A 22,388-nucleotide genomic window follows, 5' to 3' on the forward strand; every position below is an offset into this window, starting at 1 on the left:
TTAGGTCCACATCTGATGGTCCAGTTAAACTGATTTATTATTACTCATGCCAATGCACAGAAATATTATCAGCTGACAGTTAACACCTGTTAAGAGTTAGATAAGGGACAACATAATTCAAGGGATTTGAACTTAGTCTGCTTGTGGCTACGTCAGGATCCTAGCCTGGTCTCTCTTTTGCTTCCCCCCACCAGATTCTGCCACTCCTTGCCCTACACTTTCACTAAACTTAACGAATAGCACCAAAGCTCAATTTGGACAATGGAAAAATGTTCAAAGTTAGGATGGCACTGAAAAACGTGACTTATGACCCTTGTAGCATTACTGTGGCCATGTTATTAAATTCACAACCAGCATGTATTTATGGTGGTTGCAGCGTCCCGGGTTCCCATGAGTGCCATATGTGACCTTCCTAGGGGTTTCCAAAAGTCAAGCGGGAAAAGGGGTTTGTTTAATGACCCAATGATTCACGTACTAATTCGTAGCAAAAGAAATGTGAAAAATCGGGTGTGAAATCACTCAACGCCTGCACTGCTTAGTGATGGAAGTTCTGGTCCCACTTATGACCGTAAGCAGAGTTCTGTCTATATGCTCTCTGTGATTTGTGCCAGAAGGTGCATTTAAGTGGATGAGTTGACTTAAAGACAAACAAGCAAATAAGCAAAAATTGCCTCTGGCAATGACATTCCTAAGTGATTAAAAAGATTTTTCCCCGTTCTTTTTTAGCACCTTTTGGTGAGGTTAAAGGGTGGAGCCCAGGTTGGAGAAGGCCGCCTTGAAGTGTTGATGAACGGGGAGTGGGGAACCATTTGTGATGACGAGTGGGACTTACGTGATGCCAGCGTGGCCTGCCGAGAATTGGGCTTCGGAACCGCCAAGGAGGCTATCTTGGGTGCAAGACTTGGACAAGGTAAGATGTTTAAAATTAGGCAGTTATTAGAAAGGATGAGAGGGTAATGAAGATGGAGAGGCCAAGAGCTGACCCCATGTTTTATAGGCAAAAAATATTCCCATAATCCGATCATTAACATCTTCCGGTTTAGGAAGGGATTACTTGACAGGTAAAACAATCTGTCTAACTCTTCGGAAAGCCGATATAACTAAGAATGGCATCTCAAAAGAGGGAAGTAATATTCTATAAAGTTTAAGTTTCTTTTTTAAAATATATTTATTTTGCTTTATCAACAAAACTAAAATGCAAAACAGAAAAATACACATACACAAAATACATCCAGCACTAATGACAAGAAAAAACAAAAAAGTTTGGTGCACAAAAAAGGGGGTGGGATACCCAAGTATCAAATAAATTTAACATTAAACATATAGAATTCACCCCGGGTGAATGCTGAAAAAGAAAAAATCTGCCATGGTAGCATCAAAGCAATGCTCATGGCACAAAAGGAGCAAGGAATCTAAATAAACAGTGAAGTAACTCCAAAATGGTGTGGTTTGGGGAAAGGAAAGGAAAATAATTTACGTATGAGACACACTGCAGTTCTCTGGAATCTTAAAAATGTGATCCTACAGCCAAACGGCACACAGAGGGCTCTAATATATATTGAATTGTGGTTACCGCTCCGGAAGTGCTAGCATCACATGAAAAAAGCCCTCCTTGCAACGTGATGGGGCTGGAGCAGGTTGGCATATTGCACAAGTAGAAGCTAGACATTTTGAAAGACTGCTCCGGTGTTGTGTTTTCTTTACTGAAAATTGGCGATTGCTAGGAAAAATAACTAGCGTTTCTCAGAAGTATATCAATAAAGATAATTAAGGGACTGGAGGTTAAAACATATGAAGAACAGTTGCAGGAATTGAGTTTGTTTAGTCTAGTGAAGGGAAGGACTAGGGGTGGCATGGTAGCAGTGTTCCAGTACTCAGAGACTGTCACAGAGAAGAGTGGGTCAACCTATTCTCCAAAGCACCCGAAGGCAGGAGAAGAAGCAACGGATGGAAACTGATCAAGGAGAGTTTCAACCTAGAACTAAGGAGAAATTTCCTGAAAGTGGGAACAATTAAGCAGTGGAACAGCTTGCCTCCAGAAGTTATGGGTAGTCCAACAGTGGAGGTTTTTAAGAAGCGATTGGACAGCCATTGGTCTAAAATGGCATAAGTTCTCTTGCTTGAGCAGGGGGCTGGACTAGAAGACCTCCATGGTCCCTTCCAGCTCTGTTAAAACGTGATTAAAGCAGAAGGTACCACCTCTAGCAAAATACGTTTGCATTTTTTTTCCTATCTGCTTTAGAAAAAAATATTGTTTGGGAAAATATAGGTGGCTGCTTAATGAGAACAGCAACAAAATTAACCTTTTTGCATCTAAACTTTGTTCTTGAAATTTGGGGAAACCACGAAAGGTCTTTCAGTTTAATTAGATACTAGTCTATGCAAGCATGCAGAATAGCATGAATGGGCCCACAACTGTTTTACAATATTAACCTTCAATAATAAGAATAAGGTAGGATACTACTATGACAGTTGGATTAATTGCATGGGGTCTTGGCTATAATATGATCCTAAAATTTCTCTGGTGCCTAGATCAATACTGAAACTAAACTACTACTATACGTACTGTACCCTTGAAAAGGGGCACAGTGTAGCAGCTATGTTCCCAATCAGTGCAAGAGCCACATATGTTTACATCAAAATATCAGTGCTGATTGCCAGTTGTTTATCAAATATAATTTTATTTATTTGATTTCTATAGCCATCCATCTCAATCCAATTACTCTACAACTGACTCTGGAATTGACTAATTTTAGTTCTTGATATTGGCATTGATTTCAGGGTCTGATTATCTAAAGAACTGCCTTTCCCGTTGGAAACTTCCCCAAATGCTAAGATCAGCAGGAAATACCCTTTGGATGTTGCCACTGCTCTCAGAAACCCAAAATTCTAGCAAAGAGGTTTTGAAATACACCCCCTTGAGGATTATACCTGACCCCCACTCTCTGTGTAGAAAATCTGTAAAGACGCAGCTATTTTGCTCATCTTGCAATAGTTAAATGATTTGATGTAGGAGAAGGAGAGGCAGAACTTTAGGTGGAGTCAAGAGAGGAATCAGCCAAGGAGTCATTATGTTGCCACAAGCAATCTAGCTCCAGCCCCTCTTGAATTCCACCAATTTAGTGTTGACCATTAGTTGACTAGATTCTTGTGTAGACGTATGAGCAATAAATCAGCTTACCTGGAACTTAACAGGACCCAGATTGTTGGGGGCAATTAAGCTGACTTTGTAATAATGCCGCTGGGGTGTGTGTGAAAGCCCTAATAAGCAGGCATATACATAGAATGAAGGCTACTGCTAAGCTTGTAAGCCGCCCTGAGTCTTCGGAGAAGGGCGGGATATAAATGGAATTTAAAAAAAACACATGCAGACAGTTCTGATTCTTCAATCCTGATATTTTAGGACCTGCTGATTTTAGCCTATTTTAGTTTTTAGATTCTGTGTTTGATTTTATTTTATTTTTTTGGGATTTGGTTTCTTTTGCCTTGAATACATGCTGGTATAGAAAAGTAGGGTATAAAAGACAGACTGTCTATCTCATGCCCCCCTCCCCCTAAGAATCCAGTTCTATCTTTTGAGCTTATTGAGACTACTTAACAAACATGCATAATATCAGATACTTACTAGAGAAAGGGGATGAATATTTGTCTATGTATTTATTTATGTAATTATAGGCTGTCTAGCTGTATCGCAACTTTGTGTAGTGCTCAGCGTGAAACAATTTAAAAGACTATAATGCAAACCAATTCAAAACAAATGTGTGGAAAAACAATAGCAACTCATATCCCATCAGAGGTCATGGCATAAAAAGTAGATTTTCAGAGCTTGTTTCAATGGGGTTGCATTACAAAAGGGAAGCATAAGCCCTTTTACAGGACGCCATATTTTTTGATGTCCATTTAAGTTCAAAGATTTCTTGGCAATCCTTTTATAACCCTCTGTTTCCTTATGAAAGTAAAAATAACATTAGAATCCCTCCAACAACCCATGTTTATTTGAGATATTTTTGTCTTTCTGTTGTTCTGCAAAAGAATTATCTTTTATCTCTATTGAAATGTTAGAGTTATGGGCAATAAATGCTCAGAAATGCCAGGGGCATATTTTGCTCCCAATTTTCCAAATGAAATTTAAGAAATGATGGAAATTTGGCCTTTGTTCTGTTTCTAACTATTGAAAGAAAAAAAAAGAAAGAAAAATATTGGAAACAGTATCTCATAGAACAAAAAAACAAAATTAACTGCAGAAAGGCTTTATTAAAGCCCTGGATATTTTTTTAACTCAGAAGTCTCCTGGACCTCTATCTGGATTTGGGAGAATCTGTGGAGTTGAGATGTCCGGTCTATGAATTGTTCCAGAGGCGCTTTTTTTTCCCAAAAGGCAACTGGACTTTCTTGGTTTTTCCCCTTGACAACATTTTGCTTCTCATCCAAGAAGCTTCTTCAGCAGAATTAGACAAGTCGATGAATTCTTTAATACACTTTCCTTATCTGATTTTCTCCAGAAGCAGTGATGCTCTTAGGACCGGTCTCTAGGAGAAAAAGTTCTATTAAGTAGAATGAAAGAGCAGGCGGGAAACACAACAACATTGGCTTGTCACATTTCATGAAGTCATATATTCTATTCTCTGAAAGGTGTGTGGGGGGGGGGTGTTGTAAGATCTACACATTTCCTAACTCAGGGGTAGGCAACCTCGGCTCTTTTATGACTCATGGACTTCAACTCCCAGAATTCCTGAGTCAGCTCTAAAAGAGCCAAGGTTGCCTACCCCTGTCCTAACTGAATAACTATTTGAATTTATGTTGACTTTAACTACTATAGTCACCAAACTGGGGTAGTTTCCATCACAACATGTACAATATACAGTCTACTTCCCTCTTACTGTGGGGAAATGAGCTTGTGGGTGTCCCTCTCTTTTGAAAGGCATTGGTCCTATCCATCTCAATGAAGTGGACTGCACAGGGTTTGAAAAGTCTATTACGGACTGTAAATTCAGCAAGGAGATCAGGAGCTGCACCCATGAAGAAGATGCTGGTGTGAAATGCAACATCCCAGCAATGGGCTTCCAAAACCAGGTGAGATAATTGGCACCTTCCATAATGGGAGAATGATTCTTCTCCTTTCCCTTCTTTTCTTCTTCTTTTCTCCTCCTCCTCCTTCTGTAAAATGCACTATGTGCTTTATCTTAAGAGCTGGAGGATTTCTTTTTTTTTCTCTCTTGACCTCCAGATCAAGAGACCACTAACAAAAGATACAACCTGTCCTGCTTTGGAAATTATTGCTTTACTTTGTTCTGGCCACAGTCTCATCACTGGAGGTTTTTAAGAAGAGATTTGACAGTCACTTGTCTGAAATGGTATAGGTTGTCCTGTTTGAGCAGGGGGCTGGACTAGAAGACCTCCAAGGTCCCTTCAAGCTCTATTCTATTCTATTCTATTCTATTCTATTCTATTCTATTCTATTCTATTCTATTCTATTCTATTCTATTCTATTCTATTCTATTCTATTCCATTCCATTCCATTCCATTCCATATTCTATTCTATTCTATTCTATTCCATTCCATATTCTATTCTATTCTATTCTATTCTATTCTATTCTATTCTATTCTATTCTATTCTATTCTATTCTATTCTATTCTATTCTATTCTATTCTATTCTATTCCATTCCATTCCATTCCATTCCATTCCATTCCATTCCATATTCCATTCCATTCCATATTCTATTCTATTCTATTCTATTCTATTCTATTCTATTCTATTCTATTCTATTCTATTCTATTCTATTCTATTCTATTCTATTCTATTCTATTCTATTCTATTCCATTCCATTCCATTCCATTCCATTCCATTCCATTCCATTCTATTCTAGACCAACTTACCTCATGTAGTTGTTAGTGCAAGAACATAATGAGGAGAGTTGACCCATAGGTGCTTCTCCCAAAAGGCAACTGAACTTTCGTGATTTTTTTTTCTTTTGAAAACATTTTGCTTTTCCTCCAAGAAAGTCTTGGGTTCTGAGAAGAACTTCTTCAGTTCAGAAACAAAGAAGTTGGTTGGATGAGAAGCAGAATGTTTTCAAAGAAAAATCCAAGAATGTGCAATTGCCTTTTGGAAAAAGCACTTTTGGGACAACCATGACCTGGATGATTGGGATAATGAGGAGAATCAATTGCTATAGTAGCAGTGAGAGTAGAAGTGGTGGTCTTCTTCAGGACCAGTCTTGCCATTAGACAGAGCAAAGGAACTCAGTTCGTTTGATGAAACTTGTTTTTATGTCTTGGTAGCCTGATCACTGCTTGTGATGTCAGCTACTCAGCCACGGGGTCAAACTCAACTATGAGCACACTGTCATATTTTTAAACTCATGTGCAAACAGAGCTAAAACTGTATATAATGCAGCACAAACAAACAGATGTTAGAGGACCAAAAACACAAGCAAGCTCCTCAAATAGCTGCTGTGACCTGAAAAGGGTCATATGAATAAGTGTTTTGGATACTTCTTAAAATGTTTACTGAATTTTGGGTTTTTAACAGGAGGAGCTTTTCCTCCAAATTGAGGTCATCTTCAGACTGCTGGCTCAGAGTCCATCCTGGCAGGCAGTTCAGTGAATTTGTAAGATTTACATCCCAGGATTTGGCCAAACTCCACATGTTCCATTCAGTTTAACATCTGTGTTCTTTTAAAATCCATGGGCTCAATATAATTTGAGAAACATCCTAGCCTTTCTCCAAAACTATTTGCTTCATAGTTTTTAACCAAGCGTCTTCCTAATACTTCCTTTAAAACAATTACTCCATCTTAAATATCAGTTGGATTTATGCTCAAGCATTACTTAATGTTAGGGTTAGAGGCCATGCAACCTGTTTTGAGACCCTCAACCCCAAGAGATGCTTTTGCCAACTTGATGCCTTCTTGATGGACTACAGTTCACATCATATCCTGGTAGCCTAGAGACCCTGTGAATTATAATTCAGGTTAGAATAGAACTCTTCTCAACTGAATAAACATAGTACATTGTTGTCAAGAACTGGTAGAAAACAAAAATAAGTTCCTATTCCCCCAGGTAAAATTGTTTATGTCTCAATACTACACAAGTATCCTTCATTAGTGTGATCTTCAGAGGTTCCTGGGAAAACCTGTGTACACTCAAATCAAGCATAGTCTGATATAACCTATGTAGGATGTAGGATATATCAATGTCAAGTTGGATAGCCTATATATAAAAATTATTTTGAAGTTCTGGACTTTCAAGAATAAGAGGAGATAGGCTGGGTTACCATACATTATGGATTATTTAAGATCATTTTAATGGACTTAGGAGTAGAAGGCTAGAGTTTTTCTACTAGGATTTAGTAGAAAGTAGTACAGCCAAGATCTTGCTGTACTAAATTTTGGGAGTAATAATCTGGAAATATTTCATGAGTACCAGTTTGGGGAGGGTTACAGTATAAATTGATCATCAGATATTACACCAAGTATCATCGGTAGACTACAGTTATTATTATTCAGAGACCTCTGAGTCAATTTGGTGTAGATAGCCAGTTTGGTGTAGTGGTTGAAGTGCCATCCTAGAAACCAGGATACAGTGAGTTCTAGTTCCGCTTTAGGCATGAAAACATGCTGGGTGACTTTGAGACAATATCTATCTATCTATCTATCTATCTATCTATCTATCTATCTATCTATCTATCTATCTATCTATCTATCTATCTATCTATCTATCTATCCATCCATCCATCCATCCATCCATCCATCCATCCATCCATCCATCCATCTATCTATCTATCTATCTATCTATCTATCTATCTATCTATCTATCTCAAAATAAAAAAATGAATTATGAATAATTGTCCCTGGCTCATGATATCATCTTGATCATGCTGATGGAAGATATTGTTGGGCAGCAATTCAAAATGTGTAGGTAGCATGAGCTATGTCAATATGATTCTTTCTTCTGCAATGCAGTTTTTAAAATGAGTAGAGTTTAAACCATGTAAGTTATTTCCACCTCAATTGGAGGCCATTCACATTCAAAAGCCAGCCAGATAATTTTGGTAAACTGACTTGCCAAGCATGTCTTTGTTGCATGACTCGTTTCCCCAGCCTAGTTCTCTCTCTCATCTATGAGCAGAAAATGCAACTTTCTGTCTCTTTCATTGGTGTCCGATAGTCACCGTAACTTTCATAACCTTCAATTATCCTCCGCAGATACGTTTGAGTGGCGGCCGCACTCCCTATGAAGGCCGTGTGGAAGTTCTCCAGGAGCACAATGGCACGTTCATATGGGGGTCCATCTGTGGTGAAGGATGGGATATAATGGATGCCATGGTGGTTTGTCGCCAGCTGAACCTTGGCTATGCTAGCCATGCATTCCAGGTACAGGATTGTTTTAATTCCACAAATGCATACGCTCAGTGTTATTCATGGCTCCTCAGAGTTCAGAAGCTCTTGTTTAAAGCCATATTCATTGAGTGTTCAGGCCAGGATTTACTGAATCCCAATTTACAACATACAAATTCCTTGGGGTTTTTTGCACCATATAGGACTTTTTTCTGTGTCTGTCCTTCTGCTTCCCTCTGCGTTAGCCTTCTTTCTCCATAGCCCCATATTTTTATGTATTCTACTTCCTTTCTTCCTTTCCTGTCTCCTTTAAAAAGATATGAAGGAAAGCTGGGGGGAAAAATCATGGGTGGCCTTCTTTTGCGTCACATGAAGCTGGGGTGCAACTTGAAACTGTCAAAGAAAAATCTTTTTGCAGCCCAGATTAACCAAGGGCTACGTTTACCAGTCAAAGATCAGTAACACGAAGAAGATGAATTGTGATAGAAATGGGATGAATTAGATACTAAATGACACTTTCTTTTGTAGAAGCTGAGTATAATTTGAGGCTCCACTTAATGTTCCAATATTTATTTTGGGAACACTGTAGCACATAAGCACAAGGATGGCTTCGGGACACCAGATCAGAAGTCCATCCAGTCCCATGTTTTTATTGGTGGTCACTAAGATACTTCCAACAAAGAATGATGATGACAGTCTACTTTGATCATTAGTCCTCGGCTATACGAAAGCTCCAATTCACCATGTTTTTATAGATACATTTACAAAATCATACTGTGTCAGATCAAAGGGTTCCTTCCTGACATTTTTCATCTCCTAGGCCAGGGGTCCCCAAACTTGCCAACTTTAAGACCTGTGGACTTCAACTCCCAGAATTCCCCAGCCAGCATGCCTGGCTGAGGAATTCTGGGAGTTGACGTCCATGAGTCATAAAATATGAATATCCCTGGCCTATGCAAATTGTAGCTCAAGAACTCCTCCTTTCAGTTATAGAAACTTATTGAGTGAAGGGAATATCCAACTAAGCCCATTGAGTTCCTGAAGAAAAGACGGAATACAACTCTAATAATAAAATGATGTATTTATGTCTTTTCTCTGGAATGCTCAAGCTATGCATGGAACATCTCCCTTAATTTTTAAGTTAGCCTTGAACTGCACTCTTTAATGTGACAGGAAGGAGAAGCATTAAAGTGAAAACTTTCAACTACACTATTTGATTCCATTTGATTTGAATTACTTTTCCATTCAACTGATTTAGTCTTAGTTCTGGACCCAACACTTTGGAGGCCCATTCTAAGCCAAATGTATGTTGGCCAGAAAAAAAAATCATCGCTCTATTAAGCCAAGCAGTTGTGGCTGAAACCATACAGCACAGAAGCTATGCAGCAAGAAGGAAAGGGAAATTACAAATTAAAGGCCCCGGAAAGATACTTAAGATATCATTTGCAGCCATTGAGGAATGGGCCACCCATATTTCAGAGGGTGCAGTTGGAGAAGATAGCTCCTCTACACAGTATCTTAGGCCACAGATTTGTTAAGACACAATAGCCCTGCTGAATTAGCAATTATATCAGGAGCCCCATTCCTGCTGGCTTACTGTGATCAATTTTGATGCATTTTGTCAGTGGTTCTCAATCTTTTCTTCACCACAGACCCCACTTAAATAACTTTTGTGGCCACGGGCCATGGCTACAAACCCCCCAAGACATAATTCAAAATTTAAATCATAACATTTTTTCAAGCCTTCATGGACCCCCTGTGCCAGCCCAACCCCAGTGGTCCATGGAACACAGGTTGAGAACCACTGCAATTATATGGATCCTGCTGAAACATCACAGTTACAGTCCCACCTTTTTCCAAAGCTAATTCTTTTTAGAAGTAAAAGATTAAAGAAAAGAAGGAGATGACACTGCTGCTTGAAAAGTCTGAAGAGAACAAGCCATTTGAAAGGGTGCTAGGAGGGGAGAAGTAGAAAAGGAAAGAGGTGGTTGGTAATTGCACAGAAATGCACGGGGACCTCCGCACCCCAAAAAAGCATTTTACCCAGGACCTCTCCACCTTGAAAGAGAAAGTTTCTGTGTATTTGTGAAATAACTCCTTTCAGAATCTCATCCACAAAGGTAAACAGCAAGCCAGTTATTTAGTGGTGAGTAGATCTCATTATAGGAAAGCTTTACAGCCTTGCCTCCTCACCTGTAAATTCCCCATCCAATCATTTCATTTGTAGGTAGGTAGATTGGTAGATCAGTAGATAGGTAGGGCGAGTGAGTGAGTGTGTGAGCGAGTAAATATAGATAGGTAGCTAGATATATAGGTAAGTAGAGTGGTAGGTAGGCAGCTGAGAGAGGGGGGGGATAGATATAGATGGATAGAGGATAGATGAGAAAGAGAAACAATGATAGACAGATAGATAGATAGAAAGATAGATAGACAGACAGACAGACAGACAGACAGACAGACAGACAGACAGACAGACAGATAGATAGATAGATAGATAGATAGATAGATAGATAGATAGATAGATAGATAGATAGATAGATAGATAGATAGATAGATAATCTCTGTCTCTAGATGGATGGATGGATGGATGGATGGATGGATGGATGGATGGATGGATGGATAGATTAGATAGATAGAGAGAGAGAGAGAGAGAGAGAGAGAGATGATAGATGGGTGGGTGGGTGGATGGATGGATGGATGGATGGATGGGTGGGTGGGTGGGTGGATGGATGGATGGATGGATGGATGGATGGATGGATGGATGGATAGGTAGAAAGGGTGGGTGAGTGAGTGAGTGATGAATAAATTGGTGGCAGGAAAGAGAGAGCGCATCAGTTTCATAGGAAAATGGCTCTCTGAAGAATTCTTTTTTTCATGAGGATCTCAATGCTCCACCTATGACTTGTTGCAACTCATTTCATCTCCTCCTTCAGCCTTTCCCCAGGAAATAGGTTGGGCCAGCAGACAAGAGGTCTGTTTATTTTCTTGTACAGCAGCCAATTTTCGGTTCAGGAGGTGAGGACTACTATGGCCACCCAATGCCCCCGTTTCCAATCTCTCTGCTTTGTTGACATTAGCAGCCCTTATGCTGTTTGATGGAAGAAGGCATTTCCTTGCCCTGGATTTACTCATTTTGGGAACAGAGAGGTCCTTGTGTTTGCTCCAGGCTGCCCCTGCCCCCTCATGGAGCATACAGACACTCGGTGTATGTGGCGCAGACTTAACCGGTGGAGATTTGCATGCCAAGAGGCCATTTTTAATGAGGTTCTGCCAGTATGTTGTGACTGATACAAGGAACGTCCTGTTTGTTAGAAACTTAGCAACATTTTCCTTAGGTGGAATATGAAGAAGAGATTCTGAACACTGGACGGTCATTACTCATTTGCTGTTTTTCTTGCCTGATTGTTATACATCTGATTATAATAAAGTGTTAACACAGGGGTCTTCAAATTTGGCCCTTTTATGACTTGTGAACTTCAACTCCCAGAATTCCTCAGCCAGGCACTCCTGGCTGAGGAATTCTGGGAGTTGAAGTCCACAAGTCATAAAAGGGCCAAGTTTGAAGACCCCTGTGTTAACATACTCAGGATTAGGAGACTCAGTGGCTCAATAGCTGAATGACTCTGGAGATGGTCTTTGCTCCAGACGTTGGAGTCCTAGCACTGTGTGGCAGGGTGATCTCCCATCACTTTCTTCAGCTTCTTTCCATCAAGTGGTTCGAAAGCATGCTACATGCAAGTAGATAAATAGGCACCACTTTTGTGGGGGATGAGCTGGTACTTGTGTGGACAGCTGGAATCCTGTTGGCACTGGACCTTCCTGTTTGCTAGGCGGGTTCAGTAGAGGGCCCTAAATGACACAGCAGGAAAGTCACTTGTCTTTCTTTCTGGTGTTGATCTAGCTCACCCCTGGATAGTGTGTGAGCATGGACCAAACAAGGCTAGTAGCTTTAGGCAACTAAACTACTACTCTGCATTAGCATTGTAGTCTCCTGGTTACAATCAAACACAAAATAAATAAATGAATAATAATAATAATCAGGATTCCACCATCACCACTGAACCATTTCCAAGATGAGCTGTGTTACTAGATTCTTGATGTTCAGCACACCTTCCAAAGCTGGCATCTTCATTCTCCATTCTGTTTCCAAGATATAAACTTATAACTACGGTGTTAAAAGTGCAGTGTGGTTATGGAGCTGGTGTTTCAACATACTTCAATATGCAGAAATCTAGCAAGGGGTTATTTAGTGGGTAAACAACATGATCATGGCAGTAATTCTGACTCAAAACAGATTAAGCAGATAGATTAATCATTGAGCTGTTTTGCCATGAGAATTGGAGCTTGGACATAACACATGCCAGCTAATCTCAAATCAGTGCACTTTGCAATAAATTAATTTGTCAAGAGACTGGCGAGAGAAATGAAGATACTATGATGGCTGCACTGATCTTCAAATCTATATGATTTTCCGTTATTGTTAGGCTCTGACTCAGCCAATCCTTCCGGGCAATATTTGCACCGAGGCTTCTTTAACAAGATTTATTGAAATGAAAGGGATAAAGTTGCATGATGCTGGAGAAGACTCCTGCGAGTCCCTTGGACCGCAAGGCGATCAAACCGGTCAGTCCTAGAGGAGATCAATCCTGACTGCTCTTTAGAAGGCCAGATCCTGAAGCTAAAACTCAAGTACTTTGGCCACCTAATGAGAAGGAAGGACTCACTGGAGAAGAGCCTAACGCTGGGAAAGATCGAGGGCAATAGAAGAAGGGGACGACAGAGAATGAGGTGGCTGGATGGAGTCACTGAAGCAGTAGGCGTGAGCTTAAATGGACTCCAGAAGATGGTAGAGGACAGGAAGGCCTGGAGGAATGTTGTCCATAGGGTCGCGATGGGTCGGACACGACTTCGCAGCTAACAACAACAACAAAGTTGCATGAACGTCAGCAACTACGCTATTCCCAGTTTAGATGTATTCCCTAATGTATTAGGCAGGGCATGGATTTTCTTCTGCTTCTATCTAACAAGCTTCTTTTCCAACTGACAAGGAAGCAATTCTTTCACCCCGATAATGGAGCAAAATCATCTCCTGAACTTTTTATCAATTTGTCAGTCGACCATTACAATTGCTAGGATAGCTTGCTGATGACAAACAACTGGCAGCTGGAGGGAAGGTTTTGACAATATCCCATATTGTGAGTGCTGTGATATTTGTCCGGAATGTGCTACTGAGTCAGTTGCTCACATTTTTACTCTGCTCCCTGTTTATGATTATTGGCATGCAGCCTTCATATATCCATTTCTTACTGGCTGTGTGTTTTGGCCAGAACCTAGAAATTGTTCGCGTTATGCTTTTAGACCTTTCATTGAAGATTTCCAGGAACACTGCCAAGTTCTGCTCCATCATTATTGCTATTGCAAGGTTTGAGGCTTAGTGTTGTGACTCAGGGCCAGCCTGTGGGTCCGACAGCCGGCTCTGATGTATCGGATGACTCTGAGGGGGAGGAGGGAAACGAACCGGCTGATGATGGTTTGGATGAGGGAAACGAACCGGCTGATGATGGTTTGGAGGCTTTGCAGAGTCCTCAGCCGGGGACCTCTTCTCAGCTGCGTGAGCCCGAGAGTGCGGAGGAAGATGACCCACAGCTGGCCCTGTTCAAGGACGCCCGACGCAGGAGGCAGTCGAGCAGGAACAAACAAAGAAAGGCTGCGGGACTCCTCGGGAGGAGGCACAGGGAGACCACGCCCTGAGCTCTCTATAAAAGGAGTGTTTGGGGAGGGGCTGGTTGCTGAAAGCAACTTTTCCGCTTGAGAAGACAAGCTCTAGTGTTTTTGTTAACTGCGTAATTAAATCTTGGCAGAAGCCTTTTGGCCTTGGACGCTTTCCAGTCTCTTCTTTTCGAATAGGGGTTGCGAGAAGAGGGCTGGTTCAGAACACTTAGCTTTCACGCTAGACTCTAGAGCTGTATGGACAAACTCAACCGTGCGAGAGCATTTGCCTCCATTTCCTTTGTTTTATTACATCTCGTGGGGTGCTTTGCTTTGCTTGCATTTGTCTTACTTATGATTACTTCATGTTTTTTTTTTGGCCTTACACATCAGGGAAGACCACGCATCCATAAAGGAAGGGAGGAATTGCCTGCTCCACAAAGTATACAGAAAACCTGAATTAGAATTAAATTCGAATTTATTTTATTTATTTTAATTCCATTTATATCCCGCCCTTCTCCGAAGACTCAGGGCGGCTTACAAGCTTAGCAGTAGCCTTCATTCTATGTATATGCCTGCTTGTTAGGGCTTTCACACACACCCCCAAGCGGCATTATTACAAAGTCAGCTTAATTGCCCCCAACAATCTGGGTCCTCATTTTACCTACCTCGGAAGGATGGAAGGCTGAGTCAACCTTGAGCCTGGTGGGACTCGAACCTGCACTAATTGCAGGCAGCTGGTGTTACTTAAGGAGGCATCAGCCCACTGCTCCACCAAGGCTCTTTGAATTATTCAAATTTCTAATTTGAATTAGAAACCTGGCCTTTAAATCGGGAATTCTCCTAAGCCAGGGGTAGGCAACCTCGGCTCTTTTATGACTCATGGACTTCAACTCCCAGAATTCCTGAGTCAGCTATGCTGACTCAGGAATTCTGGGAGTTGAAGTCCATGAGTCATAAAAGAGCCGAGGTTGCCTACCCCTGTCCTAAGCTATCTGACATGGATATTGAAAAAATAATAGGACTGTTAGGCAATGAGCTGGTCATTAGGCCCCCAGGCTGGACAAAGCAAAACTAAAATTCAGTGATTCCGGAGGTTACTGAAGTGGGAAAGGTGGTTTAAAACAGACTACAATGCATCTATGCTTAATCCCCTTTGGTATTTCTTACTAGGAAACCTGGTACTGGTATGGAGACACTGGTGCAGACAATGTGGTCATGAGTGGGATGAAGTGCTCTGGAGTCGAAATGGCTTTGTTCCACTGTCCTCATGATGCCAAGGTCTCCTGTCCCAAGGGAGGTGGACGCTACGCAGCTGGTGTTTCCTGTACAGAAAGTAAGCACTTCATCTTCCTTTGCTCAAACTCTAGACCACGGTTTGTCTGAATAGCAGTCAAGGGCGTTCATGTTTTGAGTATTGTATCGGGTTTAACCAGGGTGAATGCTAACCTGACTTCCTTGCCCGTGAACTTTGGTTATTGTGGCATAGTGAGCAAAACAAATTGGGCTTCGAAACCAACCATAATGTTCCATTAAGTAATGACTCTTCAATTGATTGTTTAATAATGAACAATTAATCCATGGAATAACTTGCCTCCCGGAGTTGTGAGTTTTCCATCACTGGAGATTGTCAAAAACAGACTGGACAACCATTTGACGGCTATGGTTTAAGGCTTCTGTCTTGAGCACAGGGTTGGACTAGAAGACCTCTAAGGTCCCTTACAGCCCTATAATTCTATGTTCTATGTCCAGTACTTCAGGGAGAAATCTGATTCTAACTGTTACATGTTTCTAGTAACCGGCTATCATGTGTCCATGTGGTTTAGGTAATGGAAAAGATCCACCATTGCCTACTTTAGAGTTTCAATTTTCCAGATGAGATCATACTTTTGGGAGTTCTTGGGACCTCCCCTTCAACTTCCAACAAGGTCCAACCTCTCCAGTTTTCTTTGATCAGCCCAAGTGAGCTGAGTGCTGCTATTTGTTGAGGCAAATGTGTTGTATCTGAATGAACGTAAAGACCTCGTTGCGCTGAGCTTCTCTCTTGGTGACACAAGGTCACATTCCAGAAAGATTTCTTGGCAATAGCACAAAATCACTTTGCTGATGCCTTCCTCTGATAATGATGCTCATATTGCACATTTCTGTCATAGCACTAAAGCATCAAGTTCCATAAATAGAAACAACCGTGTCAGAGCTCTATTCGGTATAGTGGGGGGGTATGCTGGGAGCTGTAGTCCAGATAGATCTGGAGATTGCTAGCTTAGGGAAGTTAGCATTTGTGAGCACGGGGGGAGTCTCAGTTAATCTCAATGTACACATGTTGTACTTTGACAATAAAGGTTTATTATTATTATATCTCAGAATAGAAGGAGTTGGGAGGGAGGGAGGGAGGGAGGGAAGATTTGTTCTGAAGAGCTGGACTTTGAAATTATGTATTCTAATCTGAAATAACAGAATAACAGAGTTGGACGGGACCTTGGAAGTCTTCTAGTCCAATCCCCTACTCAAGCAGGAGACCCCATGCCATTTCAGACAAATGGTTGTCCATTCTCTTCTTTAAAACCATCAATGTTGGAGCATTCAAAACTTCTGGAAGCAAGTCGTTCCACTGATTAATTGTCAGGAAGTTTCTCCTTAGTTCTAGGTCGATTCTCTCCTTGCTTAATTTCCATCCGTTGCTTCTTGTCCTGCCCTCAGGTGCTTTGTAGAATAGCTTGACTCCCTCTTCTTTGTGGCAGCCCCTGAGATATTGGAACGCGGCTATCATGTCACCCCTCACCCTTCTCTTCATTAAACTAGACATACCCAATTCCAGCAACCGTTCCCTGTATGTTTTAGCCCCCAGTCCCCTGATCATCTTTGTTGCTCTTCTCTGTACCCTTTCTAGACTGATGATGATTCAGCATTTGGTGCTGCTCTAAGCGTTTGTCTTTTAGCTCCTTTTATTCCTCCTTTTTTTTTTACATCTGAAGTGTGGAGTCTGTTTTAATTGCAAGGAGTCCTCAACGTACAATCATGTGTTTAGTGACCATTCCAAGTTACGACCTCTCTGAAAAAAAGTGACCCATAGCCAAGTCTTCACACTTATTACTATCACAGGATCACCAAGGTCAAATGATTAAAATTCAGGCATTGGGCAAGGGACAGGTATTTATGATTGCGGCAGCTCAGAGTCATGAGATCACCTTTTGCAGCCAGTTCCCACATGCAAGGTCAATGGGTGAAGCCAGATTTGTTTAACGGCCACATGATTCCCTTAACAAATGCAGCCATTATTTAGCAACTATGGCGGGGGGGGGGAAGGGTCATAAAATCGGGGATGACTTAACAACCACCTTGCTTGGAGATGGAAATTCTGGTCCCAGCTGTGGATGTCAATTGAGGACCATCTGTATCTGCATTTGATGGTTTTGTTTTTCTTGCTCCCTTGCTTTAAAAACATCTGCCTTACACGCTTGCTGTAAATATAACTTAGGACGCACACGGCCTTGAAAGTGTCTCGGGAAACCCTCCATTTTTCAAGGCAGCCTATAAATCCTGCAATGGAAACCCAAAGCTGCTTTTTCGGGTGGCAACTGGACTTGGTTTTTCTTTGAAGACATTTTGCTTCTCATCCAAGAAGCTTCTTCAGCTCTGACTGGTTGGTGGGCGATGGAAGGATTTATACTCCTTACAGGTGGCTGGTCATTTGCATTCTTTTAGAGAGTCATTGAGGCCACCTGGAGTTTATCTGTATCGATTCCACACCCATTTGCACTATTCAGGTGACCCTGATGACACAGATAAACCTCCGGGTGGCCTCAACAACTCTCTAAAAGAATGCAAATGATCAGGTGTCTGCAAGGAATATAACCCTTCCCTTCTCCACCATCCAGAGCTGGAGAAGCTTCTTGGATGAGAAGCGAAATGTCTTCAAAGAAAAACAAAAAAACTCAGTTGCCTCCCGAAAAAGCACCTTTGAGATAACTATGACGACGGAGAATCTCCATAGACATCCTGCAGTGGAAATACTCAGAGGATAAAAGCAAAATCCTTACTGTCGATTGATGTCTGCAGCTGCAGCGGATCTCGTTCTCAATGCCAAGCAAGTAGAACAAACATCCTATCTGGAGGATCGCCCCATGCATGTGCTGCAGTGCGCCATGGAAGAGAATTGCCTGGCCTCCTCTGCGGTCAATACCTCGGTGTCCAGCGGTCAGAGGAGACTCTTCCGTTTCTCCTCCCAGATCCACAACAATGGGCAGGCTGACTTCCGTCCCAAAATGGGCCGCCACGCTTGGATCTGGCACGAATGCCACAGGCAAGTCTTGCTTTCTATCTTCACTTTTGTACAGGAAAGGAGGAAAAAAGTGAAAACCACTGAATGCTGACACAACTCATGGAGGGTCATCACACGGATCTGCAAGAAAAAGGGTTCTTAGGGTGAGTTAAACTGCTGGTGGCCTTGGCCACTGGTTCAAAGTCAAACTCAACCAGCCCATGAGCACGTTCTTGACCTGCTCACACCTCACTCGAAGCCATAATTTAATTCACTGTGGCTTAAAAACATGGCTGGCTGGGGAATTCTGGGAGCTGAAGTCCACAAGTCTTAAAGTTGCCAAGTTTGGAGAGTCTTGGATTAAAACACCACCCTAAGCAAATTGTGTTATGCCATAGCACAGGGAGGGAATCCTGCCAGTTCTGTATGAATCTGTGCAGCCCTTTTTGATGAAGCCAGATTCAGAGTCCATCTCACTCTGTTGATCCTGAATTGGCAGATCTTTTCCAAAACCACTAAACCTATTTTGGATCACCAAGCCTGAAAGCCTATGAGCATCTCAGACAGGCTTAGAGCACCAGCTGATCAAGCTTCTCAGACCAACAAACATGGCTGGTCACCCTCTTGATGTGGCCTCTTTCTTCTTAACCTCACAATGTCCTTTCCTATTAACACTCATTTCCTTTCTGGACTTTCTGAAAAGTTCAAATTGAGGCAGCTACAACTAACCAGTTTGTTTATAGACAGGAATGTCTGCTCAATTCCTTTACAGTATTTCTGGTCTATAAACAGTGTAAGATAAACACCTTTCTGAGCAGGCAGACATATTTTAGGAACACAGTCCTACAGTTTGCATTTATGTTTGACTTTTTCACACTGGAAATTGCTCAAGCATCCAAATTCAAAGTAAATAGTTTGGACGCCTTAGCAGCTCTCCATATTTTCCATCTGCCGACTATGGAATTCTATTCATGATCTGGAATGGGGTGGGTAGCAGGGTTTCACTTAAAAGCAGGTAAAAGAGAAATCAAAGAATTTGTGGCAAAAAAAATTCTTATAGTAACTCTGAGTCAGTTAAAAAAAAAGATTTCCTTTAAAAGAAACATGCTTTCCCCTACATGCACGTAGAATAAACAGATCAATGTATCATCTACCTGATACTGAGTTCCAGGTGTTCAGTGTCCTCTGTGGTTTATTTTCTCAGGTGCAAAGGAATTAACTTGCAGTTCCTTAGTTTCCCACAGCTTATAGCCAGGATATGCTTATTTTCTGGCTCTGATTCTACACTTGGTTTTTGCACAAGCAAGTGTGCCATTCACAGTCTGTTGGCATTCATCATGGGTGTTGCACAAATTAAAAACTAAAACTTCTTGCAAGATGCCAGAATCTCTTTCAACATTTGGGAAAAAGCTTATTACAATGTACCTAATGCTTATAATCTCATCCTTGTAAGCCTAAATTCCATGTTGATCAAAAAGGGTCAAATACTCATACTATGTGTCCCAAAGGTGTTTTTTCAGAAGACAACTGGACTTTGTTTTTGCGTGAAGATGTTTCGCTTCTCACCCAAGAAGCTTTTTTCGTTCTGACTGAATGGTGGAGAATGGAAGGATTTATATTCCTTGCAATCATCTGGTCATTAGCACTCTTTCTGAGAGTTGTTGAGGCCAGATGGAGGTTTATCTGTGCCCCCAGGGTCAAGGAAAAATCAAAGAAAGTCCATTTGCCTTTTTGAGAAAGTCCAGTTGCCTTTGGGACAACCATGACCTGGGTGATTGAGAATCTCCATATTCACACAACACTTTTGTTTTGGGGAAGGAACCATAGCTTAGTCCCAGAGTCCCATATTCAGTTAATGTTCTATTTTGACATTCAGGTATCAGATGAGGGGAATTTTTTTCCTTCTTGGAAGATTTCTGGAACATGGTTGTAAGTCAGAGAGGTTTCAGGAAAATCTTGTGGGATTTCAGTCCGGCACGTCCTGCCAAGTTAAAATGATTTTTTTTCTTTGCATAATTGGTTTCTGATGGATTTATTTAAAGAATGTTTGTAATCCCAATCAATCCAAGGAAGTTGATTCAGCCTGAGTTATCTTAGCACAAATCGGTAGACAATATTGATTTCTTTACTTAAATGTTTCTTTACTTAAATGTTTCTTGTAAGCCGCCCTGAGTCTTCGGAGAAGGGCGGGATATAAATGGAATTAAAATAAATAAATAAATAAATAATGAAATGGAGCACACATTACAGATTTGGTCTTCGAACCCATAATCATTATGTACAATACACATAGCAGAAATAGAGCAGAAATATATAAACACAGCAGAAATATAAAGACGTTATAATAGAGGTCATACAAATAGCAGTGATGGCCTAAAAGTTTTGGAAAACAACATAAACAAAAAAAAGTACAAAACAGGTTGCAATGAACATCTCTGCTAAAAGAAGCCGGCTCTTTATAACCATCTGCTAAATCTAACTCAGGATGGGGGTATGTTGATGAAAAGAAGTCCAGGCAGGATAAATAGGAGCAGATGGCTCTTCAAATCATCTTCCCCTGAAGCTATTTAAAGCTTAACTAAAGCTTTGAAGGAGGCCTCCCACCAAGTAAGTACTTTACCTGCAGCTGAATTACCTCCGTGGAGGTGAGCTCATTGTTTAGTTTGATCAAGGATATCGTGCAGCACTGCTGGATTAAGTTTATTCCAAAGTATAAACGGAGCTTCAAGAAAAGTAAATTCATTTCTGAGCAGGACAATTGCAACTTTAGCAGGCACGAACCTTTGTGGAAACTGAGACTTGATTTATTGGCTTTGATCAATTCCACTGAGCACTAATTTGAAAGAACTATGTCTCCTGTTTTTAAAGAGCTGTATCTTCTATATAAGGGACGCGGTGGCTCAGTGGGTTAGGACGCTGAGCTTGTCGATGAGAAGGTCGGCAGTTTGGTGGGTCGAATCCCGAGTGCCGCGTAGCAGAGTGAGCGCCTGTTACTTGTCCCAGCTTCTGCCAACCTAGCAGTTTGAAAGCACATAAAAATGCAAGTAGAAAAATAGGGACCACTACGGTGGGAAGGCATTCTGTGCGCCTTTGGCGTCTAGTCATGCCGGCCACATGACCACGGAGACGTCCTCGGACAGGCGCTGGCTCTTTGGCTTTGAAACAGAGATGAGCACCGGCCCCTAGAGTTGGAAACGACTAGCATGCATCTGCGGGGGAACCTTTACCTTTACCTTTATCTTCTATATACTCTTGACCCAATCTCTATATCATCTTCCCCATTACGGCAAAGATTCAGAATCCCCTAAGGAATTTCTCAATGTGGCAAATTCCATATACCGTATGTGGAATTCCCCAACCAGCATTCTAGGAACTGAGGTCCACACACATTCTTCTAGACTAATGTCACCAAGCTGGAATTCATCCAGTCAATAAATAGTGACATTTGGGAGACATTTGCATCCACATGAAAAGCATTTATAGTTAACCAGTAGTAAATTTGGACAAGCAGTGGCTAGGGCTTCCAGGTAGGCTAATATAGTATGTTAGTGAAAAAGGTATTCCCTGTATACATATGTGGTAGGGTAGATACTGCAGTCATGATAAAATGCCATTCTGGCTTTGATTATATAAAGAAAATGGCCGCATTCACCAGCCTTAACTATGATTTCCTACTAAATTACAGAGAGCTGAGTTTATCCATAGAAGAGAATAACTGTAGCTCAGGGTTGAATTGTGGAGTCTTTGGCGCTCTCTGAGCTTGATGGGTTTTCTTGCAGATGTTTCATTACCCAACTAGGTTACATAATCCGTGCTAAGTTTACACAAGACATCAAATCTTCATTGACAGCCTTCAGAAATTTGCTTTCTTTCTGGCTTCCACAGGCATTACCACAGCATGGAAGTCTTTACCCACTATGATCTTCTGGATAGCAACTGGACTCAAGTTGCTGAAGGCCACAAAGCCAGCTTTTGCCTGGAGGACAGTGACTGTATAGATGGTACATGTGTTCCTACTGTTATTTCAATGCATTGATAATATGTCAGCAACTCCTGATACTTTGAACTAGCTCTCCTT

General features: G+C 41.3%; 1 protein-coding gene across 2 annotated transcripts in view; it reads left to right on the plus strand.

Annotated features, from left to right (window-relative positions):
- Positions 1–22,388, plus strand: part of LOXL2 (lysyl oxidase like 2) — a 61,518-nt gene that overhangs the window by 34,659 nt on the left and 4,471 nt on the right. For both annotated transcript variants that reach the window (XM_081334015.1, XM_081334016.1), the window contains exons 5-10: positions 727–910; positions 4,922–5,073; positions 8,209–8,376; positions 15,223–15,385; positions 18,109–18,352; positions 22,196–22,311. In XM_081334015.1, the coding sequence (XP_081190141.1) occupies positions 727–910; positions 4,922–5,073; positions 8,209–8,376; positions 15,223–15,385; positions 18,109–18,352; positions 22,196–22,311 (1,027 nt within the window). The remainder of the gene's footprint in view (positions 1–726; positions 911–4,921; positions 5,074–8,208; positions 8,377–15,222; positions 15,386–18,108; positions 18,353–22,195; positions 22,312–22,388) is intronic.

This window comes from Vipera berus (genome assembly GCF_964194415.1).
Source record: "Vipera berus genome assembly, chromosome: 8".
NCBI classification, from domain to species: Eukaryota; Metazoa; Chordata; class Lepidosauria; order Squamata; family Viperidae; genus Vipera; species Vipera berus.